Source organism: Sorex araneus, chromosome 6, assembly GCF_027595985.1.
Source record: "Sorex araneus isolate mSorAra2 chromosome 6, mSorAra2.pri, whole genome shotgun sequence".
In the NCBI taxonomy this organism is placed as follows: Eukaryota; Metazoa; Chordata; class Mammalia; order Eulipotyphla; family Soricidae; genus Sorex; species Sorex araneus.
In genome coordinates this window covers 159,145,633-159,170,149 of record NC_073307.1, presented here as the reverse complement: position 1 = coordinate 159,170,149, position 24,517 = coordinate 159,145,633, and the positions used below count along the sequence as shown (strand labels likewise).

Below are 24,517 nucleotides of genomic sequence, written 5' to 3'. Positions count from 1 at the left end.
CAGGGCCGACCCCGCCACGCCAGAGCAGGTGGGTGCTATGGGCACACAACCTGGAAACACTCCTTTGGCCCAAATAGGCGAAGGATTTTTTTTTGGGGGGAGGGGCCCACACCAGGTGATGCTCAGGGCTGACTCCTGGTGCTGTGCTCGGGGCCTACTCCCGGCGCTGTGCTCAGGGGCTCACTCCTGGCGCTGTGCTCAGGGTCTGCTCCTGGCTTTGTGCTCAGAGAAAACTTCCGGCTCTGTGCTCAGAGCTCACTCCTGGCTCTGTGCTCAGGGCTCACTCCTGGCTCTGTGCTCGGGGCTCACTCCTGGCTCTGTGCTCAGGGCTCACTCCTGGCTCTGTGCTGCTCGGGGCTGACTCCTGGCTCTGTGTTCAGGGCTCACTTCTGGCTCTGTGCCCGGGGCTCACCCTGGCATGCTCAGGGGACCAAGTAGGGTGCCAGTCAGCCCTGGCCAGCCCCCTGCAAGGCAAACACTTTCCTTACTGTACTGTCTCTCCGAGCCCCAAAGGAACATTTGTATTCTTCTGGGGCAATTCAGGCATCTGATGAGGGAGAGACACACTCTGAGTGAAACAGTCTGGAATCCCGGGGCCGGGGCAGGGGATGGACCACACACTTCTGCACAGCTCCCCGGGCCCCCGTGGGACTCCATCAGTAGTGTATCTGTTAGGGTGCAGACCGCCCGCTGGGTACGGTGAGAGGATGCCGAGACGGTGTCCAGAGGCAGGACTGGGCATGCAGGGAACCAAGGAGAGATGAGACGCACACGGACTCCACCACTGGTGGGGGAAGAATGTCAATTTATTTCCTGTTTGTAAAAAGTAAAAAAGTGGGGGGGGGGGGCTGGTGTGATAGCACAGCTGGGAGGGCGTTTGCCTTGCACGCGGCCGACCCGGGTTCAATTCCCAGCATCCCATATGGTCCCCTGAGCACTGCCAGGAGTAATTCCGGAGTGCAGAGCCAGGAGTGACCCTGGGCATCGCCAGGTGTGACCCCCCCCAAAAAAAGTAAAAAAGTGGGGGCTGGCGAGACGGCACAGCGGGGAGGGCATTCGCCTTCCATGCGCTCGGCCTGGGTTCGATTCCCAGCATCCCGTAGGTTCCCCCGAGCACCGCCAGGAGTAATTCCTGAGTGCAGAGCCAGGAGGAGGAACCCCTGAGCATCGCCGGGTGTGACCCAAAAAGAAAAAAAGACAAGTACAAAAGTGTCTTGGGTAGAAAGTCAAACTGCCTCAGCCTGGGAGTGAGGGCAGAGGGATGCTCTGAGAACCTCAGTCTGTGTGGTGCGAGGGGCGCCCTGCTGGCACCTGGGCCAGGGTGCGAGCCTCTGGGAAGAGCATGGAGAGCAGGGTGTGTGGGGGGGGGTTGCTGGCGCAGAACCGAGTCGGGGGTGGGGAGCAGCTTCTGCACGGGGTGTCCTTGACTGCTGCGCCCGGGGGTCCTGTCGGAGGCGGGGCCAGCTGTATGGGGGGGGGGCGGGTCACGTGCCTTGGCCCCAGCAGAGCGCCGCGCTGCCTGGGACTCGGTCAGGAAGGAAGGGCGTCCTCTGTCTGCGGCGCGGGGTGGGCGGTCACCTTCGGCCCTGCAGGAAGGCCTTGCGCAGCCACGGCGAGTCCTGGTAGAAGCGCGGGTCGCCCAGCCGCACGGCCGCGCGCTTGTAGAAGTAGCAGTACAGCACGGCCGCTGCGGGCGGGCAGGGCGGGGCTCAGACCAGGGCCCGGCTCCCCCGGCCCCGGGAAACAAAGCCGGGGACAGACCCTCCGAGGGGGCGCGGGGGGGGGGGACGGACCCTCCGAGGGGGGCGGCAGGCTGGTCCTTACCGAGCCTCTGGAAGACAAACAGCGTCTGCAGTCCGTCTGTCCAGACGAAGCGCTGCGAGTCCTTCCAGCGCAAGTTCTGGAGGAAACGGGGAGAGGAACAGGTGAATGGCCAGCGTGGACCCAAAGATCCCCAGCTAGCTGGCCCTCGGGGGGGATTCACGTGGTTTGAAATCATGGTCAGGTGGCCGGAGCGATAGCACAGCGGGGAGGGCGTTTGCCTTGCACGCGGCCGACCCGGGTTCGATCCCCGGCATCCCATATGGTCCCCTGAGCACCGCCAGGGGTAATTCCTGAGTGCAGAGCCAGGAGTAACCCCGGAGCATCGCTGGTGGGACCCAAAGAGAAAAATATAAATAAATAAATGAGTAAATAAAATCATGTTCAGGGCTGGAGCGACAGCACAGCGGGGAGGGTGTTTGCCTTGCACGCGGCCAACATGGGTTGGATCCCCAGCATCCCATATGGTCCCCTAAATACCACCAGGAATAATTCCTGAAAGCAGAGCCAGGAGTAACCTCTGAGCATCACTGAGTGTGACCCAAAAAGCCAAACTCCCCCCACCGCAAAAAAAAATAGAAAAAAACAAATCAGGTTCTGTGCACTCTCTTTCCTCCACCTCCACCCGACTGCATGTTTCTTGTGGTTTTTTTGTTGTTGTTGTTGTTTGTTTGTTTTTGGTTTTTGGGTCATACCCGGCGATGCCCAGGGGTTACTCCTGGCTCATGCACTCAGGAATTACTTCTGGCGGTGCTTAAGGGACCATATGGGATGCTGGGAATTGAACCCGGGTCGGCCACGTGCAAGGCAAACGCCCTCCCCGCTGTGCTATCGCTCCTGCCCCCCCCCCCCGACTGCGTGTTTCTCAGAGGAGCCTAAACTGCCTTTCTTCTTTTTATTTTGGCTGCAAGAGAAACAGCCTTTATTTTATTTATCTATTCTTTTGGTTTTCGGGTCATACCCAGCAATGCACAGGGGTGACAACTGGCTCTGCACTCAGGAATTACTCCTGGCAGTGCTTGGGGGACCCTATGGGATGCTGGGAATGGAACCCGGGTCGGCCGTATGCAAGGCAAATGCCCTGCCCGCTGTGCTATAGCTCCAGCCCTAACAGCCTTTAGTTTAAACCCCGAGGAAGAGGAAGCTGGAATGATGATATTTATTTCCTTGCACTCCCCGGTCTTGGCCAAAGGGATACATATAATCTCGGGAGGTCAACTGGTCAGGGTCCTGCCGAGAAAAGTCCTGGGCTCAGCTCCTGTCAGGTCAAGGCCACCTTAATCAGCTTAGTGGCCTCTGTGCACAAAGCTGGGACCTCCCGGGCTCAGGGAAGCAACTCTGCGTGCAGCACCTGCGTCGAGAGCGCGCCCTCCCCCTGACAGGTCGGCCTCTTCCGTGGAGCTCCAGGCCGGCTGGCACCGGGGGTCTGGGAAGGAAGTGGCGGGGCACCCTGGAGTTTGACTGTGCCCCATCAAGATGGGCACACAGGCAGGAGGGCAGGAGCCTGCCTGGCATGCAGAAGACCCCGGTTCCAGGGGCTGGAGTGATAGCACAGCGGGTAGGGCGTTTGCCTTGCACGCGGCCAACCCGGGTTCGAATCCCAGCATCCCATACGGTCCCCTGAGCACCGCCAGGGGTGATTCCTGAGTGCAGAGCCAGGAATAACCCCTGTGCATCGCCGGGTGTGACCCAAAAAAAAAAAAAAAAAAATCCCGGTTCCATCGCCTGCAGCACACCGGGTGCCCTGAGCGCCACCAGGAGTGATCCTTGCACACACCCACCTGGGTCTGATCCCCGGCAGCCCATATGGCCCCTGGAGCCCCACCCGAGTGAGCCCTGAGTGCAGAGAGTAAGCCCTGAGCACTGCCGGGTGGGGTCCCAAAACCAAAACAAAATCAAAAAACCAAAATGACAAACAATGGGTCTATGAGAAACACACAAGATACTCAGAAGCGTTTGCGAAGCAGAGAAAACACAAACAGAAAAAAAAAAAAAAAACACCCATTGCCAAAAAAGGCCACAAGAGGGGATCCCCTGAGAGGGCAGCAGGGAGAAGGGCGAGGGCATCGGTGCTGGGTGGGGCCATTTCCCAGGCGACACTGATGCCCACGAACTCCCCGTCCCAACACTAACTGAAACAGAGATTCACTTCCTGGCCCCGCCCCCGGCAGGCCTGTCTGGGGGCAAAGGTGAGCACTCGGAGGGGGTCAGAGCGTGGCACTGCAGGGCGGGCTGTCTCTCCAGTGCACCGGAGACGCTCGCTGGCCGAACGCCAGGCTCTTGGCTGGGGCCGTCTCGGTTTGCCCGGGACCAGATCCAGGGGCTCACACCTGCCAGGCAAGCGCTCTGCCGCTCAGCGCCGGCCCCGGCCGCGTCCAGCTGCAGGCCGGACTCCACCGTCCTCACCTCCGTGCTGGACAAGACTCTGGGCCGAGTGCACAAAAAAAAAGGGCGCTGGGGTGTAGACAACCGCGCGGCTCCGAGCCCGCTCGGGACTCGGAGACTCCCCGTTCTGCTCTTACCATGACCCAGACGTGGAGGGAGATGCTGAAGGCGAGGTAGACCGCGGTCAGGATGATGGTCCCCTTGAACTTGTGGAACAGGAGGCTGACCAGGCCGGCCTGGAAGACGAAGGTGTTGAAAAACATGAGGCAGATGATGATGATGTTGAAGAGGATGGCCACGTCCTGGATGCTGTGGGCAGACAAAGCACAGTCACGTGGGGCCCGTGTGAGGAGGGCCAAGGGTCGGCCTGGTCCTCGGGGGACCGGGCGGTCTGGTGCTGGCTTCCTGGAGCGCCAGGCCCCCGAAGCCGCCACGCTAACACATTTTTTTTTTTTTTGGCTTTTTGGGTCACACCCGGCGATGCACAGGGGTTACTCCTGGCTCTGCACTCAGGAATTACTCCTGGCTGTGCTCAAGGGACCATATGGGATGCTGGGAATAGAACCTGGGTCGGCCGCATGCAAGGCAAACGCCCTCCCCGCTGTGCTATCGCTCCAGCCCCCTCCACGCTAACACGGGCTTTCTCGCTTTCGCGGCCGCATGAGCGAGATAGGCAAAATGTATCACTGTGGCACTGTCATCCCATTGCTCGTCGATTTGCTCAAGCGGGCATCAGTAACGTCTCCGTTGTGAGAGTTGTTGTGACTGTTTTTGGCATATCGAATACACCACGGGGAGCTTGCCAGGCTCTCCGAGAGGGGCGGAGGAATCGGACCCAGGTCGGCTGGATATGCAAAATGAGCAATGGGAAATACATTATCAAGTGTCTGCCCCTGGCAGGGAGGCTTGAATGGGGATGGGAAAATTCGAGCAAAACAGAATGTCCAAAAGTAGAGATACAGAGTACTGGGGAAACTGTCTGCCACAGAGCCAGGGTGAGGACTGGGATGGGATGGGGGGCGGGGCAGACTGGGGACACTGGAGGTGGAAAGTGTGCACTGGTGGAGGGATGGGTGTTCGATCATTGGAGGGCTGAATCTCAAACATGAAAGCTTTGTAACTGTATCTCACGGTGATTCAATCACTGTATCATTGTATCACTGTCATCATTGTTCCTGGATTTACTCCAGCGGGCACCAGTAACGTTTCTATTACACTCAGCCCTGAGATTTTTAGCAGCCTCTCCTTACTCATCTTTCCCAAGAACTGGAGGCTCTTGCAGGGTCAGGGGAGTGAGACCTACCGTTACTGTTTTTTTTTTTTTTTTTTAATTTTTTTTTTTTTTTTTTGCTTTTTTGGGTCACACCTGGTGATGCACACGGGTTACTCCTGGCTCTGCACTCAGGAATTACCCCTGGCGGTGCTCAGGGGACCATATGGGATGCTGGGATTTGAACCCGGGTCGACCGTGTGCAAGGCAAACGCCCTACCCGCTGTGCTATCTCTCCAGCCCCCCGTTACTGTTTTTGGCATATCGAATACACCACGGGGAGCTTGCCAGGCTCTGCCGTGCGGGCGGGATACTCTCGGTAGCTTGCCAGGCTCTCCGAGAGGGATGCATACGTCTGCTACTGTATTTGGGACAGGAATACGCCATGGGGAGCTTGCCGAGCGGGTACTAGACTCTCGGCAGCTTGTCAGGTTCTCCAAGAGGGAGAACAAGGCTATGAGATGTCGCGCGGCCGTGCACTTCTGGGAGCTTGGTTTTATAGTCTCTGGGTGTTGGCCGTTGGTGGGATTACATGGCCCTGGTGATTCAGTAAAAAACAAAAACCAAACATGGGCCTCCAGCCCCAAACGGCACAGCGCTGAAATGACCCACGGGCCCCCTGCTTGAGGCGCTCCTTGCTGTCACTCAGCTGGACACTGCCACCAGGTGTGAGAAGCCCGTTTCCTGCCGCGCCCCAGATGATGCCGTCCCGCTGGGCCGTCTACCCCGGTCTCAAGGACGCTCCAAGCGCGGCAGCCAAGCCCTGTCCCGACCTAAGCACGGCCAGTGCCTGAGTGCCCCCCGGGCTCCTTTCATATGTTCCCTCTCGGGCAAGGGTTTTCCTCACCCCCACCACCTCGAGTAGCTGGCCGTCCCCATGACCGCCCGGCCTGCGGGAAGCTGAAATGGTCACAGTCATGACCCTGCGTTTGCACCAGCGCTAGCGCATCCGGTGTGCGTGCATGGTTACCGCCACGTTGGGTCTGCCCCTCCCTGCCCCTCCCCTGAGTCCCCACCCCAGCACTTCTGTCTCGACCGTCCTCATGGTCTCTCCCGGCTAGGACAGACGCCTCTGGGAGTAGGGCCTCGTCACGGCTCCGGTCGGCATGTTGCTGGCCTCTTGCTGCAGGAATGTGGACGGTGTTAACTTCACCTTGAGGTTTGGCCGCGCCCCCAGAAGCCCATCGATCCCAGGAGGAGACACGCCAATGCTCCCCTGTTCTGGGGTTCATGTGTATTTTTTTTTCTTTGTTTGTTTGGGGAGGGCTGGAGCGATAGCACAGCGGGTTGGGCGTTTGCCTTGCATGCTGGCTGACCCAGATTCGATTCCTCCGCCCCTCTCGGAGAGTCTGGCAAGCTACCGAGAGTATCCCGCCCACATGGCAGAGCCTGGCAAGCTCCCCGTGGCGTATTCGATATGCTAAAAACAGTAACAACAAGTCTCACAATGAGAGACGTTACTGGTGTCCGCTCGAGGAAATTGATGAGCAAAGGGATGACGGTGACAGTGACAGTGACCATTTGTTTGGGGGCCATATCTGGCAACGCTCAGAGCTTTCTCCCAGTACCGCACTCAGGAATTACTCCTGGTGGTGCCTAGGGACCCTGCCGGGGAATCGAACCCGGAGTCGGTTTTTCTGTTTTGTTTTTCTTTTTTGTTTTTGCTTTTTGGGTCACACCCGGCGATGCACTGGGATTGCTCCTGGCTCATGCACTCAGGAATTATTCCTGGTGGTGCTCGGGGGACCCTATGGGATGCTGGGAATCAAACCTGGGTCGGCTGCATGCAAGGCAAATGCCCTACCTGACGTGCTATTGCTCCAGGCTCCCCGGGGGCAGTTTTGTGCCAGGCAAATGCTCTTCCCACTGTCCTATCATTCCAGCTCTCATTCGTGCGTATCCCTGACTGTCCTTCTCACCAGTCACTTTATTGTCAACGTGAGTATTTTTACTGGCCACGGAAGACCATCCGGCCCGGGCTGCAGCCAGCTCGCCGCGAGGAGACGGGCTGCGTTTCCTACGTGGAATGCTCCCCTGCCCCCGGGCAGCAGCGCAAGACAGACGGACAGACGGACAGACAGACAGGCAGGCCTGTTGGGGGGCCACGGGGCCCCTGGAAGCTGTCTCCTCCCTCCGGCTTCCCCGCGCACAGCCCTGCCGTGCCGAGTCGCCCTGCGCGTGGGACTCACACGAAGAGCACGAGCTGGATGACGGGGGCCGTGCGGAGCAGCTCCGAGAAGGCGTTGACGAACAGGTCGTAGGACAGCAGCAGGAACTGCAGGGACAGCACCAGGCTGTAGTTGCTGGTCTGTAGCATCTTCCTCCTGCCCCGCGGGGACACATGCCCCGGGCCCTTCCCCGGCACCAAGGGAGAGGGGGCCCGTGGCGCGCCCGTAGATCGCACCCTTGCAGCGGTCTTCCCGCTCTAAGGCCTGCTGAGATACGGAAACGGCTGAGGTTAGAAACTCATCTGTCCACAGCACAGCGGGCAGGGCGTCTGCCTTGCACGAGGCTGACCCGGGTTCGATTCCCAGTATCCCATAGGGTCCTCTGAGCACCGCCAGGGGTGATTCCTGAGTGCAGAGCCAGGAGTAACCCCTGTGCATTGCCCATAAAGCAAAAAAAAAAAAAAAAAAGGAAGAAAGAAAAAGAAACTCATCTGTCTGAGGTCAAGGGACATGCATGATAACCTTTTGGTATCTGTATTGCAAACCATAATGCCCAAAAGAAAGCGAGAGCGACAGAGTGAAAGAGAAAGAGCGAGAGCAACAGAGAGAGAGAGAGAGAGAGAGCGCGTGACAGAGCAGAGTGGGAGACTAACACCCAAGAGTAGTAGAGATAAGGACCAGGAGGTCTGCCCCACAGCTTGGAAACTGGCCTCACATGCTGGGGGGAAAGGGCAGCTGAGACAGAGAAGGGAACACCTAGTAGAGGATGTCGGGAGGACCCATTTGGGTTGGAAGATGCGAACTGAAAGTAGACTACAGACTGAACATGAAGGCCACTCAGTACCTCTATTGCAAACTACAACACCGAAAAGGAGAGAGAACAAAGGGGAACGCCCTGCCACAGAGGCAGGGTGGGGTGGTGGCGGTTGGAGGGGGGGTGGGACGGATACAGGGATCATTGGTGGAGGAGAATGGGCACTGGTGGAGGGATGTAAACGAAATGCAAACATGAAAGTTCATAAGTTTGTAACTGTACCTCACGGTGATTCACTAATAAAAATTTAAAAAAAGAGAGAGTGAGAGAGAGAGAGAGAGAGAGAGAGAGAGAGAGAGAGAGAGAGAGAAGAGAGAGAGAGAGAGAGAGAGAGAGAGAGAGAGAGAGAGAGAGAGAGAGAGAGAGAGAGAAAGTGCTATAAGTGCCTGCCATGCGTGAGAGAAACTGGGGACATTGGTTGTGGAAATGTGCACTGGTGAAGGAACAGGGGTTGGAACATTGTATAACTGAAACCCAACCATGAACGACTTTGTAACTGTGTATCTCACTGATTCGATAAAAAAATTAAAAATTAAGCCCAGCACCAGAGAGCTCACTGGTGAATTCTCGTACCTCTTCAAAGATGATTAGGAAAAAGAGGGGCCGGAGCGATAGCACAGCGGGGAGGGCGTTTGCCTTGCACGCGGCCGACCCGGGTTTGAATCCCAGCATCCCATATGGTCCCCTGAGCACCACCAGGGGTAATTCCTGAGTGCAGAGCCAGGAATGACCCCTGTGCATCGCCGGGTGTGACCCAAAAAGCAAAAAAAAAAAGAAACAAAATCCATGAGTCCCGGGCCTGCAGAGCTCGCGCAGAGGGCGGGGTGCTTGCCCCGCACCCGGCTGGCGCAGGTTCGATTCCCCAAACGCTGCCAGGAGCGACCCCAGTGCGCAGGGCAGAAGCAGGGGCCAAACAAAAAACAAACAAGCAAAAAAAACGAACAAAAGACGCAGATTCATTCCTCCAGGGCCCAGAGAGACAACTGTGCGGGCTGAAGGCATGCAAGCTGGGGGCCTGGGTTTGGCCCCGGCCTCGCAGGGTCGCCTGCGTACTGCTGGGAGCGACCCTCTGAGCACAGAGTTGGGAGTAGTCCCTGAGCACTTCCGGGTACGGCCCAGAAAGGAAAGGGGGTGGGGAGTTCACTTTCATACACTATCCGCTGGGGCCAGAGTTAATAGTATAGTGGAGAGGGCTTTTATCTTCCATGCAGTGGACCTGGGTTCGATTCCTGGCATCCCATCGGGTCCCTCGAGCCTGCGAGGAGTGACCCCTGAGCACTGCCAGATGTGGCCCCCAAAACTAACAAAACCACCCCCCCAAAAAAGCAAACCAACCACGATGTGATCTGGAAAGGAGTTCGCCACCACCTCCAGCTCGGGACTGAACCCACCAGCCCACCCAGAAGAGGGGACCGCGTCAGGAGCAAAGGCCCTTAGGCACAGGGGGAGGCCCCCCAGAACTCTTTCCCCCCAAAGCACGTGCACTCTGGGGCTGCCCACACCCCCTGGAGGCTTCATTTCCTGCTTCTCTCTTTTTCTCCAATTTCTTGCTATTTTGGGGGGGAGGGCACACCCGGTGGTACTCAGGTTTTACTCCTGGTTCTGCACTCAGGACTCGCTCCTTGGCAGACTTGGCGGAACCATATGGGGTGCCGGGAATCGAACCCTGCTTGGCTTGTGCAAGGCAAGTGCCCTATCCGCTATACTATCGCTTCCAGCCCTCTTTTTTTTTTCCGGCTTTTTGGGTCACACCCAGTGATGCTCAGGGGTTACTCCTGACTCATGCACTCAGGAATTACTCCTGGTGGTGCTCGGGGAACCATATGGGATGCCGGGGATCGAACCCAGGTCGGCCGCATGCAAGGCAAACGCCCTCCCCGCTGTGCTATCGCTCCAGCCTCTCCTGTTTCCTAAGCACTGTGGATTGGCTTCTCTGTCTTTGGAGGTTTCTTTCTTTTTTTTTTTTTTTTTTGCTTTTTGGGTCACACCCAGCGATGCACAGGGGTTACTCCTGGTTCTGCACTCAGGAATTACCCCTGGTGGTACTCAGGGGACCATATGGAATGCTGGGAATCGAACCCAGGTCGGCCACGTGCAAGGCAAGCGCCCTACCCGCTGTGCTACCACTCCAGCCCCTGTCTTCGGAGGTTTCTTTCTGTGGTGATGGACAGTGCAGCCAGGGTGGGTGGAGGTGGGGACCGACTCCTGCTCCAGCCTCCCTCCCCGCCAGCTTTTCAGGCAAGGCGCGGACGGGCCTGACTGAAGGGAGCAGCTGCGTCTCCCCAGTATGAGATGCCCACGCACCCCACTGGCAACACTCACTTGATTTTTATTTGGGGTAGAGGGCAAACGCGGCAGTGCTCAGGGTGCAGTCCTGGCTCTGCACTCGGGGGCTCGGGGGCCCCTGTGAGGTACTGGCGCTCTAACCAAGGCAAACATCCTCCCGCCAGCACTACTGCTCGGACCCAGCACTCAGTTGAAATCTCACTCCCTTGGGAGTGGAGCGATAGCACAGCGGGGAGGGCATTTGCCTTGCACGAGGCCGACCCGGGTTCGAGTCCCAGCATCCCAGATGGTCCCCTGAGCACCGCCAGGAGTCATTTCTGAGTGCAGAGCCAGGAGTAACCCCTGTGCATTGCCAGGTGTGACCCAAGAAGCAAATAATAATAATAATAATAATAATAATAATAATAATAATGAAATCTCACTCCCTTCCAGCACTCATACGGTCCCTCAGCGCAGCCAGGGACACAGAGCCAGCATCGAGCTGTGAGTCCCCCTGAGCCCCCAAATCACAACAACAAAAAAAACCCTAAATCTTTTAACAACCCCGTGAGGCAGACATTTACTCTGACCATTCTTAGAGATGGGGCAAAGCCCACAGAGAGTTTATTTGTCCAGAGGTAGGTAGGGTGCTTGCCTTGCTCAGGGCCGACCTAGATTCAATTCCCCAGCACTCCACGCGGTCCCCTGAGCTCTGCCAGGAAAGATCCCTGAGCCCAGAGCCGGAAGTAAGCCCTGAGCACAGCTGGGTGAGTTCCAAAAACAAACCAAAAAAAGAAAAAAGAAAAAATCCCAAACTCCTAACCATCATTTCCGAGATAACACGGCTGTAAATGAAAGCACTGGGATTCAACCCAGCCGCCCTGGGCTCAGAGTCTGCTCTAGTTACTGCCGCAGCTGCAAAAGGCTGAGAGACCCCAGCCCCGGCCTTAAAGGGCTGGCCCTGCATCTGGCCCACCCTCGTTCAATCCCTGAGCACCCTCAGGGATCACACGGGAGCACAGTCAGGACTAGGCCCTGCGGGAAAACCACCAAGAGTGCCCCCCCTCTGCCCCCCGCCACCCCAAAGGCAAAAGGCCATTCTCGAAAACCGCCTTATGAGGGCTGGAGAAACAGTTCAACAGGGTGAGCAGCTTTGCATGCCAGGGGTCAGGGTTCAGCCCCTCACACAGGGTTCCCAGGGCACTGCCACAAGCACCCCGGAAGCACTGAGCCAGGAATAGCCCATGAGCACTGAAGGGTACAGCCCTGAGACGCGCCCATGAGAGAGTTCAGTGGGGAGGGCATTTGCTTTGCACACGGCTGACCTGGGTTGGATCCCTGGCATCCCATCCGGTCCCTCCAAAGAGTAATTCCTGAGTTCAGAGACAGGGGTAAGCCCTGAGCACCGATGGGAGTGACACCCCCCCCCATAAAAACCCCATAAATTACTCTCCTCCCCCACCCACACAACAGCCTTTATATAACTGTAAGTGTGGGGAGGGGAGGGGGGAATATGTGGGTCCAGGAAGACGGGGGACTGCTGTAGGCGAAAAAGTCAACAGGTTCCCCTGCCTGCAGGACTGTGATTCACATTAGGATAATAACACGGCCCCTGCCGGGACAGAGAGCTGAGGTATTTGTTTTTGTTTTTTAGGGGGGCCACACCCAGCCGTGCTCGGGGTTTATTCCTAGCTCTGGGCTCCGGAATCACTCCTAGCCGGGCTCAGGGAACAAAGGGCCACGCTGGGGACCAAACCCTGGTCCAGCTGTGCAAGGCAAGCGCCCTACCCACTGTTCTACCTCTCCAGCAGCCCTGGGGCTTAGTTTTTATAAATCCCAAGGCTCTGGGATGGAGCTGGGAGGGCGTTTGCCTTGCACGCGGAAAACCGGGGTTCGAGTCCCAGCATCCCATAGGGTCCCCCGAGCAACCAAGCACCGGCAGGAGTAATTCCTGAGTGCAAAGCCAGGAGTAACCTTTGTGCATGACCTGGTGTGACGCAAAAGGAAATAAAAAAACAAACAAGGCTCAGTGTTTACTCCGGTGTGGGGGGTCCTCAGGAGGGCTCTCCAGCTGTTGAGATAGCAGACTGGAAAGAATCCCGCGGAGCGCTGGGCGCCAGGCCCCCCTCCCCGTCCCCCGCCTCCCATCCCCCCGCCCCCCCGCCCCCGCGTGTGCCAGGGAAGCACAGACGCGGCAGCCGGCGCCCGGCCCGGCCGGGTAATGCCCCGCCAGCGGCCCGCGCCCGCGCCCGCGCCCAGCCCCGGCCAGACGGGCGGCCTTGGCCCCAGCAGCACGCGCGCACACACACACCCCCATCACGAGGAACGGGTCGCTGGGCCCGCGCCACCGCCCACCCTCCCACGCACGACGAGGAACGGGTCATGCATACGCACACACATACACACAAAGCATCACGAGGAACGGGTCGTGCGCGCGCGCACACACACACACACACAATCACGAGGAACGGTTCGTGCACACACACAAACACACACACACATCCCATCACGAGGAACGACGGGTGGCAGGGCCCGCGCCACCGCCACCCTCCCACGCACGCGCGCGCGCACACACCCCACGACGGGGAACGGGTCGTGCACACACACACACACACACACACACACACGATCACGAGGAGCGGGGCGTGCACACCCACACCCACACTCCCCCCACCCACCCACACACATATACACATACACCCATTCCGAGGAACCGGTCGCTGAGCCCGCGCCACTGCCCACCCTCCCGCTCACCTGGGCGCCCCGACGTCGGTTGCCATGGCGACGCCGTCCGGGCTCCCGGAAGCGCGTGTACAATCCCGGAAGTCCGCGGCGGCCGCGGTTGGAACTGGGCAGAGGTGGGGGGACCTGGAGCGGTAGCACAGTGGGCAGGGCGTCAGCCTTGCACGAGGCCTGCCTACCCGGGGTCGGATCTCCAGCATCCCATAGGGTTCCCCGAGCACTGCCTGGAGTAGTTCCTGAGTGCAGAGCCAGGAGTAACCCCTGAGCATCAATGGGTGTAACCCCCTCTAAAAAAAAAAAAAACCCACAAAAATAAAGAAAAAAAAAAAAAAACGGAACTGGGCTCTCCGTGCGGGGAGCGAGCGCGCGTCCGCGGCGCTGGACTACAATTCCCAGGGGGCTGCGCGCGCGGCCGGAAGCGGCACGAGCCTATAAGAGGACGAGCCGGGCCCGCTCGCTCGGAGTCGAGCGGCGGTGCCCAGTGGGTGCAGACGGGCCCTCGGAGTGCCCTGACCCCCTTCTTCTCCCAGGAGCCTCGGAAGCGGTGTCGCCGGGCCGAGGAGGCGGCTTCGGAGAGTGCAGCCCCGCCGCGTCCCATTGTGCCTTGGGGGTGAGAAAGAGCTCAGTCTGGGACCTGGGTCCGAGTGCTGTCTTCGCTCCCACCTCGCTTCCTGCTGCCGCGACCCTCCGGGCCCTGCGCTTTCGACCTCAGTTTTGTCTTCTAGGAAACGGGAACACTGCCCTCCCCCGCGCCCTGCCTCCCACTGCTCGGGTGGCCGAGGCGCGAAAGCTGCTGGGAGTTTGCAGTCAGCAGGTGGAGCCCCTCGTCTTCACACTCCCCCCAAGGCTAACCTGCATCTCTAGTCCCGGCAATGGTCAAGATCGGGGTCCCCCCGGGTTCTGGAGCGGTTCTTCGAACCCCTGACCCAGAGGAACTCTGTTCGAACGGCGGGTCTCTAACCACTGGGCTTGGCTGGTGGCTCACCTACCCGACTGGAATTTGGGGCTCCCCAGGCTTAACTCTGCCTGCGCGCCCGGGGAGGGAGGCGTCTTGAGAGTGACGGGGAGTGGACCGGGCTAGTGTCCCTTCACCTTGGACAAGATATCTTCATTCATGGCGCTTTGAAAGGACTTGGGCTCTTTCCTGCTTGGCGGTGCCAGGGACCGACCCTGGGTCGGCTGCACGAAGGGTAACCAGCCCCCTTACCCGCCCCCCGCCAACTGTCTCTCTGGTCTTGGCACAAGTTCTTAACGTTTTTTTTTTTTTTGCTTTTTGGGTCACACCTGGCGATGCACAGGGGTTACTCCTGGCTCTGCACTCAGGAATTACCCCTGGCCGTGCTCAGGGGACCATATGGGATGCTGGGATTTGAACCCGGGTCGGCCGCGTGCAAGGCAAACGCCCTACCCAAAAATTAGGGACCACAGCCATAATGCAGCCGGATCCCATGTGGTACCCTGAGCCCCTCCAGGAGTGATCCCAGAGCAGCTCTGGGTGTGAGTCCCCCCAAAGCAAATAAGACTAATGTACTTCCTTTTGGGTCACGCGCCAGAGGTGCTCAGTGGCTATTGCTAGCTCTGTTCTCAGCACTTGGCCCTGGTGGTGCTCACGGGACCACGGGGTGCCAGGGAGGGAACCTAGCCTTCCCACGTGCAAAGCATGCACTCGGCCTGTTGTGCTTCCCCGGCCCCTGGCATTTGTAAGTGATAGGGAAAGAATGAAGGGGCCAGCTGGAGCGATAGTACGGCGGGGAGGGCCTTTGCCTTGCACGCGGGCTACCTGGGTTCAATCTCAGGCATCCCACACGGTCCCCTGAGACCCGCCGAGAGTAATTCCTGAGTGCAGAATCAGGAGCAGGCTCTGAGCCTTGCCTGGTGTGACCCAAAAAGTCGCAAAGAAAAAAAGAAATGAAAGGACTCTATTTTGTGCTGTGTAAATCTATTAATCTGGAATTCCAGTCTCTGGAAAAGTATTTTGGGAACATCAGTGCCACCCTTTCTGAAGGCATCATTTTTGATGGTTCTGGCACTACCACCCCTTAAATTGACGGCATCACTGTGCCGGAGATGTCACCATTAGCAAAACTTAAAATGCTTAATGTTCTGGTCCTTTCTAGAAGTACCCACTGACTTCGGCCTTAGGAAAGCGGCGGGACAAACTGAGGGTGTGTAGGATGACATTACTTTGTCCTTTTAGTTTTTTACAAGGGTGGAACCGGTGCCCCAACCATGGGGGCACCTTCAGAGATCACCGCCCAACCTACATTCTTAGAAGAACTGGGAGGAAGTGCCAGAAAGATCGCGTGGTGCTGACGGCGCTGGCTCGGGGCCCCCATGGGGTCCCGGAGCCCACAGCCAGGAGTCGACCCTGAGATTTGGCTCCCGGTTTCTGGCCAAGGAAGGGCCCCATCGGGGGGGATGGTCTGCTCCGTCAGGGCAGTGACCCGTGGGGCAGTCCGAGTCTGCCCCAGCGCAGAAACCCAGGACCTGCCGGGGGCCAGGTGTGTGTGTGTGTGTGTGTGTGTGTGTGTGTGTGTGTGTGTGTGTGTGGCGGGGGGGTACGCCTGTGACATCATGCCTTTGCTTTGGGGGCCGCCCCTGACTGTGCTCGGTGACTACTGTCCATTTGGCACAGGGCAGTAACTAGGGTCATTCCTGGAGGTACTTGTATGGGGCGACTGTGAGGTGCTGGAGGGGGGTCGCACTCAGTACCTCGTACATCTGCCGCTGAGCCACGAGAGCACGTGGTTTCTTTGGCATTGTTGACTTGTACTTGTATGGGACATGTGAAAGTGACTACGGTCTGGTGGTGGCAGTGGACTTCCTCCTGCTCTGTGGGCTGCGGGCGTGACTGACCATCTTGCGACCAGACGTAACACCGTCCCCTGTCCTTTCAGGAACTGAGGACACAGCTTGGGCCCGGGAGTGCCTCTTGGCTCTGTTGTTGGGTTTTTTTTTTTTTTTTAGGGAAGTTGGTGGCGTGCTTTCTCCTTCCTTGTTCCTGGGAGCTTGGTGTTTCTGTTTTGTTTTGTTCTTTTCTTTTTGGGGGCCACAGCCGGCGATGCTCAGGGGTGACTCCTGGAGATGTTTGGGGGGCTGTATGGGATCAAACCTGGGTCAGCGTGTGCCAGGCAAACACCCTACCCGCTGTACTCTTGCTCCAGCCCTGTTAGGTTCTCTTTTAGGGACCACCTGGTGATCTGACATGACACTCAGGGACACCCTCTGCCCTGAGTTCACTCTGGCCGTGCTCCGGGGGGGGATCGGGCAGGGCCAGGCATTGAACCCTCGCCTCCTGGACTCTCCATATGCACCCGAATCCTTTCAGTCATTTTTTTTTCTGGCCACTTTCTGTGGCTTTTGGACCACACCCAGTGGCGCTCAGGAGCGACCTGGCTGGGGAGGAGGTGCCCACGGTGGGTGGGGGTTAGGTTTGGCCTGTGTGCCCTACAGCCCTCTGCGCCCCCGCCCCCCACCGCCCACGGGAGCTTGCTCTTCCCGGCCTAGAGTGCTTCCTTTCTGCGGGGCTGGAGCAATAGCACAGCGGGGAGGGCGTGTTTGCCTTGTACTCGGCTGACCCGGGTTCGATCCCCAAGCATCCCATAGGGTCCCCTGAGCACCACCAGGGGTAATTCCTGAGTGCAGAGCCAGGAGTCACCCCTGAGCATCGCCAGGTGTGACCCAAAAAGCAAAAAAAAAAAAAAATTAAAATAAAGTGCTTCCTTTCTGAGATTCTTGGGTCACCAGGCCGAGCTCTGAGCCTCATTCTGGTTAGCTGGAGATGCGGCACGGATAGGGCCGGCGTGGCATGAAATTAGGGCACCGAGAGGCCTGGGCAGCTGGGTGGGGCTGGAGGGTGAGGGCTGAGCACTAGGAGTTTGGAGAGTTACGACTAACTACCTTGCGGGTACTATAAGATACCACTTTGCCACGGTGTCTCTTTGGGTTTTCAGTTTGGGGGCCACACCTGGCGGGGCTCGGGGGACTAAGTGGGACGTCGGGGATTGAACCCCGAGTGGCTGTGTGCAAGGCAAACGCCTTACCCGCTGTACTGTCACTCCAGCCCCACTTCTGTGTTTTTCCTCAGTTGCCCTGACAACTTGTGGTCCACAAAGAAGCCTGGGCCTTAAAGCCAAGTGAGCCAGACTTGAACGGAGCCTCAGTTTTCCCCATCTGTAAAGTGGGGGCGGTTACTCTTCTCAGGGCTGCCCAGAGAGACTGGGGCGTAAGGCTTAGGGCACCCTGTGAGTGACATCCTGTCAGACTTGAAGCCTGAGTCCTATGCAGGCTGCGTGCCCCGCTCCGGGGCTCCCCGTTCCTGCGTGTTGGACACGGAACCACCACTGCAGCCACCCCCCCCCCCCCGTTCTGACGGTGCAGAATCCGGGCCTCTATCCTCTGCCCATTGCCAGGCAGCGGTGGGCGCCTCTCTGACAGCTGGGTGAGACTGGAGGACGCCCCCGGTGGAGGCTACTGTGTCCCCCTCCACCGAGAGGCCTCACCCACGGGGGCCGGGGCAGCTGCTCGTCCATGCCCCGTCCCCGTGGGTCTCACGGCTTACCCCGTGCACGCAGAAATCTCAAAATAAATTCCTGGTTTCTAGACCGTGACTTCTCGCTTCCTCTTCCTCCCCTGGGCTTTTCCCCAGTGGAAGAGAAAAGCAGAAGTGGCGGAGGACCCGGGAGGGCCCAAGGCTCCCCTAGCCTAGGCCAGGTGTGGCGTGAGTGTGGGCACCCCCCCCCCTGCCAGCAGGAAGAACATTCCTGAACAAGTGGAACCATGGCGGCCAGCCGTGGGTGCCCCTGGGGACAGACCGTGCCAGAGCCAGGGGCTTGGGCACTCGAGGGCCTCAACTAGGCGTTCCTTCCGGTTCTGGGAGCGGCGAGGAGGCCCCTCTCAGGGGCTGGACTGGCCACCCTGTGTCCTGGGGGGGTGGGGAGTGGGGGGGGGGTCACAGCCCTGAGCGCCGATCCCCCGGGGGCCCAGACTGAGGCCGGGAGCAGGGACATGTGCTGACACGTGTGACGCGATGTGCCGTGTGCCGCTTCTAGGCCCGGAGCAGAATGGCCGCAGGCTGGTTCTACCTGGCGTGCCTGGCGCTGGGCGCCCTGGGCTCCCTGTGCGTGTTCTTCACCGCCTACTGGATGCAGTACTGGCGCGGCGGCTTCGCCTGGGACGGCTCCGTGCTCACGTTCAACTGGCACCCCGTGCTCATGGTCACCGGCATGGTGGTGCTCTACGGAGCCGGTGAGTGGACAGCGGCCACGGGCCAGGCGGGGCAGCAGTCTCCCTGGGGAGGAGGGTGTTGGGGGCAACGGGTTGCGGGGGGGAGGAGGAGTGGGGAGGGAGGACGCCTGAAGGCGGCTGACGTGCTCCTGAGAGCACGGGTGTGTGCAGGGACCCGGGGACCCAGACCCAAATAGAATCGGTGGCTTCCACCCCTGGCCCGCCCAGAGTTTATCGCATAACGCGTTGCTTTAGGATTGGTTATCACCGGGGCCGGATTAGCGTGCCCGTTTTGATATCCCCGGACACTCCATTGTGTAATGAATGTCTCGGGCGGGAGCCGGGGAGGAAGGACAGCAGGTAAGACGCTTGCTGGCCTTGCACGCGGACGATCCGGGGGTTCAGTCCCTGACACCCTGTGCGGTTCCCTGAGCACCTCTGGGTGTGGCCCCCAAACCCAACACGGATTCTCAGGTGAGGGGGCCGGAGAGCTGGTACCGGAGCGGAGTAGGGGGGTGCTTGCCTTTTTATGGAGTCTGGGGAGGGTCCGAGCAACTGAGCCCAGGGCTGGCTCCTGGCTCTGCACTCAGGGATCACTAATGGCAGAGCCCAGGGGACCACCCGGGGTGCTGGGACTCAAAGCAGGGTAGCCGCGTGCGAGGTCAGCACCCAGCCCTCCGCGCTGTCTCTCCAGCGCCACACGGAGCCACTTCAGCCGGCCCTGGTTCGATCCCCGGCCCTGAGCGTGGCCTGCCGGGCCCTGCCAGGGGTTACTGCTGAGCTCAGAGCCGGGACTAGGCCCCGAGCACTGGCAGGTGTGGCCCCGCGCTCCCCCGCTGCCAGGCAAGGATAGGTCATGAGTGGGGGAAGTGTGGACGCGCCCCTGCAGGGAAGGGGCGCACACAGCCTTCCCCGAGGGGCCAGGTGACAGGTCCTTGAGGCCTCGCAGGCCAGGTGCTCTGGACTGCTACCCCTCAGCTCAAACCAAAAATTGACAGTGGGTCAGATGGGGATTATAGGTTCTCACACACACACACACACACACACACACACACACACACACACACACACACACACACACCCTGTGCTAGGGGGTTGGATGGGGACTATAGTTACACACACACACACACCCTGTGCGACAGTGGGTCAGATGGGGATTATAGGTTCTCACACACACACACACACACACACACACACACACACCCTGTGCTAGGGGGTTGGATGGGGACTATAGTTACACACACACACACACCCTGTGCTAGGGGGTTGGATGGGGACTATAGTTACATACACACACTCACACACACACACACACACACACACACACTTTGGGAACACCGCCAGAGTGATGAAAACCAAAACTTGACAGTGGGCTGGATGGGGACTATAGTTTCTCACACACATACACACACACACACACATGCGCGCATACACACACACCCTGTGCTAGGGAGGCGGAGGCTTTGGGGACACCGCCAGAGTGAGGGCTCTGCTTACCCCCGAAAGCAGAGCTGGGGCCCCCAAGTAGGTTTCGGTTCCTGGGGAAACTGGCCGTGATGATGCCACCGACAGTGAGTTTGTCCTGGGTGCAAGGAGAACCCGCCCCTGCTGACTGTGTGACCCTGGTCACACTGCAGTCAGGTGCGCCGAGGACAAACCGCCCAGCAAAAGGGTAGGGCAGGACCTGGGCTGGCTCACGGCCCCAGGACATGGCTTTTCCCCTGGCCCTTGTGCCACATGGTCGCCAGAGGGACACGGGGACCCTCCCCTGTTCCTGGTCTGGCGCACCCGCCACCTGGGGTGCTTAACTGGCTCAACTAGAACTTAGGGACCCTACGTATGTGGTTGGGCACAGAGGCTAGGGTGCGGAGGTTCCTAGTCTCGAACCCCACCCCACCCCACCCAAGGAGGTGACCCCGTGTTGGCGCCAGTGAAGCCAAGTGCAGTTGTGGCTTCGCTGCGTTGGGCGGGGACGCCTGCCCTTCCCTTTCATCACGGGCCTTTCTCGCCACACTTCCCGCCTGGCTGCCGTCCCAGAGGTAATTTCAGGGCTGGAGAGATAGTGCAGTGGGCAGGGTGCCCGCCTTGCACGTGACTTACCTGGGTTCAACGCCCGGCATCCCCGATGGTCCCTTGAGGATAGCCAGGAGTGATCCCTGAGTGCAGAGCCAGAAGTAAGCCCTGAGCAGCCCTGGGTGTGCCCCCCCCCGCCGCCCCCAAGATAATAATAATCTGAGGGGTTCACGGGATGTTCTCAGCGTCCTGTCTTCCCTTGGGAGGCTGGCTTGGGCGAGGTGGGGGCGGGAGTGCCCCACGGCGTGCGTGAGCCCCCTTGTCCCCGCAGCGTCGCTGGTGTACCGCCTGCCCCGGTCGTGGGTGGGGCCCAAGCTGCCCTGGAAGCTCCTGCACGCGGCCCTGCACCTGGTGGCCTTCATCCTGACCGTGCTGGGGCTCGTCGCTGTCTTCTATTTCCACAACACGGGGAAGATCGCCAACCTCTACTCCCTGCACAGCTGGCTGGGCATCACCGCCGTCTTCCTCTTCGCCTGCCAGGTGGGCATGCTCCTCCCTCCTCTGCCCCCGCTCTGCCCAGTGCGCCCCCCTGCCACTCAGCTGTCCCCCGGAGCATCGTGGGACACGTCAGAGGGTGCATGACACCGCGCCAGGCCATCTCCCCACTGCCCTCGCGGCCACTTTCCTGCGCCTGCCCGTGCCGGGAGGGAGGGAGAGCAGGGGAAGGAGGCGGCCTTGGCAGGAGTGGGGGTGACACACGGCTGCAGTCCCGAGTGTCGCCTCATGTACTGGGAGCAAGGATCAGGGTCGAGGTGCGGCAGGGCCCCAGGCTGCGGGGAAGGTGTCGGGAAACGGCGCATGGCCAGAAGGGCAGCCACCCTGTGCGCCACCTCAGGCCTCACCCAGGCGTCCCCGTCCCGTGTCCACAGTGGTGCCTGGGCTTCTCCATCTTCCTGCTGCCCTGCGCCTCGCAGTGGCTGCGCGCCCTCCTCAAACCCATCCACGTCTTCTTCGGAGCCTCCATCCTCTCGCTGGCCATGGCGTCGGTCATTTCCGGCATTAACGAGAAGCTGATCTTCACCTTGTAAGTGGGCTGGGCCCCCCCCCACCCCGTCACGTCTCAAGTGTCGGGGTGGGAAGAGGGGCAAGGGCGGCCTTGGGGCGGGGGCGTGTCTCCGCTGTGTCTCACGGCTGAGGTGGCTCTGTCGCTCTGCTGATGTTGGCCCGACACCTAGTACCTCCCCTGTGTCGAGGCAGCTTGGGTGTTGGCCTTGTGCCAGTGAGGGCCCCCAGGGATGCGCGCCAGTGTGTCACCAGGTCAGGACGGGCGCAGAGCATGGCCGTGCCACGTACCGGTGCTGCGACTGCGAGGGGCAGCGCCTGACACCTCCGGGCCCCCCGCAGCCCCCTCCGAGGCCAGCGGCACTTCCCAGTGTTGGGGATTCGGGGAGTGTTGGCTCTGGTGGTCTTTTTTTTTTTTTTTTCTTTTTGGGTCACACCCAGCAATGCACAGGGGTTACTCCTGGCTCTGCACTCAGGAATTACCCCTGGCGGTGCTCAGGGGACCATATGGGATGCTGGGAATCTAACCTGGGTCGGCCTCGTGCAAGGCAAACGCCCTACCCGCTGTGCTATCGCTCCAGTCCCAGGCTCTGGTGGTCTTGGGGGGCGGGGGCGGGCTCTTTCACGTCTCTTCCCGGAATCGCGTCTCTCGCGGAGCAGAAACAGGTAGAAGCGCTCCCGGGGTCTGTGCCCTTCAGGAAAAACGCCACACACTCGTACAAAGATCTGCCCGGCGAGGCCGTGTTCGCCAACTGCACAGGGATGCTGGTGGTGGCCTTCGGGATGGCGGTGCTCTATGTCCTCCTTGCTTCGTCGTGGAAGCGCCCACAGCCAGGGATCATGACCGACAGTCAGGTAGGGGTCCCGGCCTCCCACCCCCGCACCAGGCACCGAGTTTCCCGGGCAGCTTGCTTGGCTGATGGGAGCCAGGGTGCCAGGCCAGCACATTCGGGCCCCTTGGGCCAGTGCAGCTGCCCAGGGGCCTCCAGGGCCGTCCATGGGGAGGGGAGGGGAGGTCGTAAGGTTACTTCCCTCCCCAAATGCCAGCGGTTCTGAGAGGCAAAGTGTGGCCCATCTCCCCTCGGGGAGGGCCTGAGCAGAATGAGGGGGCGTTGCAGCTTCTCCTTGGCTAGCTTGGGGGTTCGGCTGCCGGGCTGGGGCTCCCCAAGTGGTGTTTGGGGACAGGGGAACTCTTGGAGCGGGTCTCGACGTTTCCCTGGCCAGGCAGGCACCCGAGGGAGATGAGGTGTGGGGGCCTCCCAGACCCAGGGAGGCTTGGGGGCTTCCCTGAATGTGGCGTTTGGTCCCCGTGGGCTCAGGAGGCCCCTGCAGGCCTGGGGTCCATCTGGTGTGACGCCTGTGCATCGGGGACATTGGTCCTCATATCACTAATGCCCGTGCATCTTTCTTTTCAGCCCCTGCTGCATGACAGGAAGTGACTCGGGAAGGGGCGCCCCGGAAAAGCTGGTGTCCGCTCAGCTACTCTGCTCTCCCTGGGGCTCCTCTCTGGTTGTCTGGCCACGGCGAGACTAGCCCTGGCCGCTGGGCTGGGCCTGCGCCTGCACCCCACCCGCTCGCTGTCTGCCTGCTCTGCCTGACGCCTTTGGCTTCTGCCCCCTCACCCCGTCTCGGCCCAGACTTTGCAGGCTCTCGGATCCTCCCAAGGAGGCCCCCTTCACCCTGGCTCAGCTTGCCCCCGTAGGGCTGTGTGGGGAAGCAGGCTGACCCCCTAATCACCCAGATGTGGGAGCCCTGACGGCTCGGCTCCAGTGGGCTGGGGGCGGGGGGGAACCTCCGTGCAGCCAAGGGAGAGGACGTGGCCTCAGATTTCTGCCCCCTGAGGGGCGCTTTGCACTTAGGGCCCCGAATGCCACAGCAGGCTGTCCTCTGGGATCAAGGAGAGCTGACGGAAGTGCGGTGGGGTGGCACCTCCGCCCTCTGCCCTCTGTCACTTGTCTGTCCTCGTCTAGCTACTGCTCCAGCTAGGGCCTGGAGCCGGCCTGTCCCTGTGATTTTTGTGCCGGCAGGCAGCCCCATGAGCCCTGCTGACCCGCCCTCCCAAGGACAGCCAGCCTGGCCCCCGAGGTGCCCATCAGATGGGCCGTGGGGGACTGGGAACTTGGCCGCTTCAGGGCTGTCCCCGGGCCCAGGCCAACTTGATTTCTGGATGGGGCCCTGGGTCAGCCGCTTTCACTCTTCAGCTCGCCAGGAATGTGCCCCGGTCGTGCCCAGCCCTGGGAGCCGTCACCACCCTCTGACGGGCTCCCAGCCGAGTCAGTGTTCCCCCTGGCCCCAGAGGGCTGCCCTCCACATCCAGTCTCTCCCTGCCATGGCAGAGCGGGGGACGCCGGGCGGGGAGGAAGCCGGCTCCATCCTTCCTCATGCCGAGTGCGTCTGGCTTGGCCTGCCCTCTCGGGACACAGGTTCAGGCGACAGGGTCAGGACTCCTGACAGGCCACGAGGTGACTGTCTGCCCCAGCTCCCTGCTGCCAGGTGTTGGCAGGAGACTGCAGCAAGAAGCTTCGACTGGATGAACGCCTCAGCCGTGGAATGGGCACCCCTGCCCCTGTGCCACGGGGCGTGCACTGTTGATGATGTGTGGTTTTGCACTAAAGTATTTTTAAGAAGCATATCCTGCTCTTCTGACATGTCATTGTGTTTAAACGAGTCCGGGCCGACCCGTGCAAGTCTCAGGGGACTCTGGCCCCCTCAGAGCTGGGGTCAGGGCACCTAGGAAGGAGCCAGAGGCTT

At 60.0% G+C, this 24,517-nt stretch overlaps 2 protein-coding genes across 6 annotated transcripts; one reads left to right on the top strand and one right to left on the bottom strand.

Annotated features, from left to right (window-relative positions):
* Nucleotides 1–1,343: 1,343 nt before the first annotated feature.
* On the bottom strand, nucleotides 1,344–13,755 carry TMEM138 (transmembrane protein 138). Of its 3 annotated transcripts, none has more exons than XM_055141018.1 (5): nucleotides 13,478–13,755; nucleotides 7,666–7,911; nucleotides 4,344–4,515; nucleotides 1,825–1,900; nucleotides 1,344–1,658 (listed from the first exon to the last, which is right to left on the bottom strand). In XM_055141018.1, the coding sequence occupies exons 2-5, from the start codon at nucleotides 7,791–7,793 to the stop codon at nucleotides 1,531–1,533; spliced, it is 504 nt and encodes a 167-aa protein (XP_054996993.1). In that variant the 5' UTR covers nucleotides 7,794–7,911; nucleotides 13,478–13,755; the 3' UTR covers nucleotides 1,344–1,530. The 3 variants fall into 3 exon arrangements, with proteins under 3 accessions (XP_054996993.1, XP_054996994.1, XP_054996995.1); XM_055141019.1 differs by having other exon boundaries at nucleotides 7,666–7,908; XM_055141020.1 differs by having other exon boundaries at nucleotides 1,345–1,687; nucleotides 13,478–13,750.
* A 160-nt stretch (nucleotides 13,756–13,915) lies between these two features.
* Nucleotides 13,916–24,413, top strand: LOC101551347 (lysosomal membrane ascorbate-dependent ferrireductase CYB561A3). Of its 3 annotated transcripts, none has more exons than XM_004620794.2 (6): nucleotides 13,916–14,075; nucleotides 18,517–18,712; nucleotides 21,036–21,244; nucleotides 21,634–21,788; nucleotides 22,465–22,621; nucleotides 23,182–24,413. In XM_004620794.2, the coding sequence occupies exons 2-6, from the start codon at nucleotides 18,529–18,531 to the stop codon at nucleotides 23,203–23,205; spliced, it is 729 nt and encodes a 242-aa protein (XP_004620851.1). In that variant the 5' UTR covers nucleotides 13,916–14,075; nucleotides 18,517–18,528; the 3' UTR covers nucleotides 23,206–24,413. The 3 variants fall into 3 exon arrangements, with proteins under 3 accessions (XP_004620851.1, XP_054996992.1, XP_054996991.1); XM_055141017.1 differs by lacking the exon at nucleotides 13,916–14,075 and adding an exon at nucleotides 14,141–14,279; XM_055141016.1 differs by lacking the exon at nucleotides 13,916–14,075 and adding an exon at nucleotides 14,501–14,655.
* The last annotated feature ends 104 nt before the right edge of the window (nucleotides 24,414–24,517 follow it).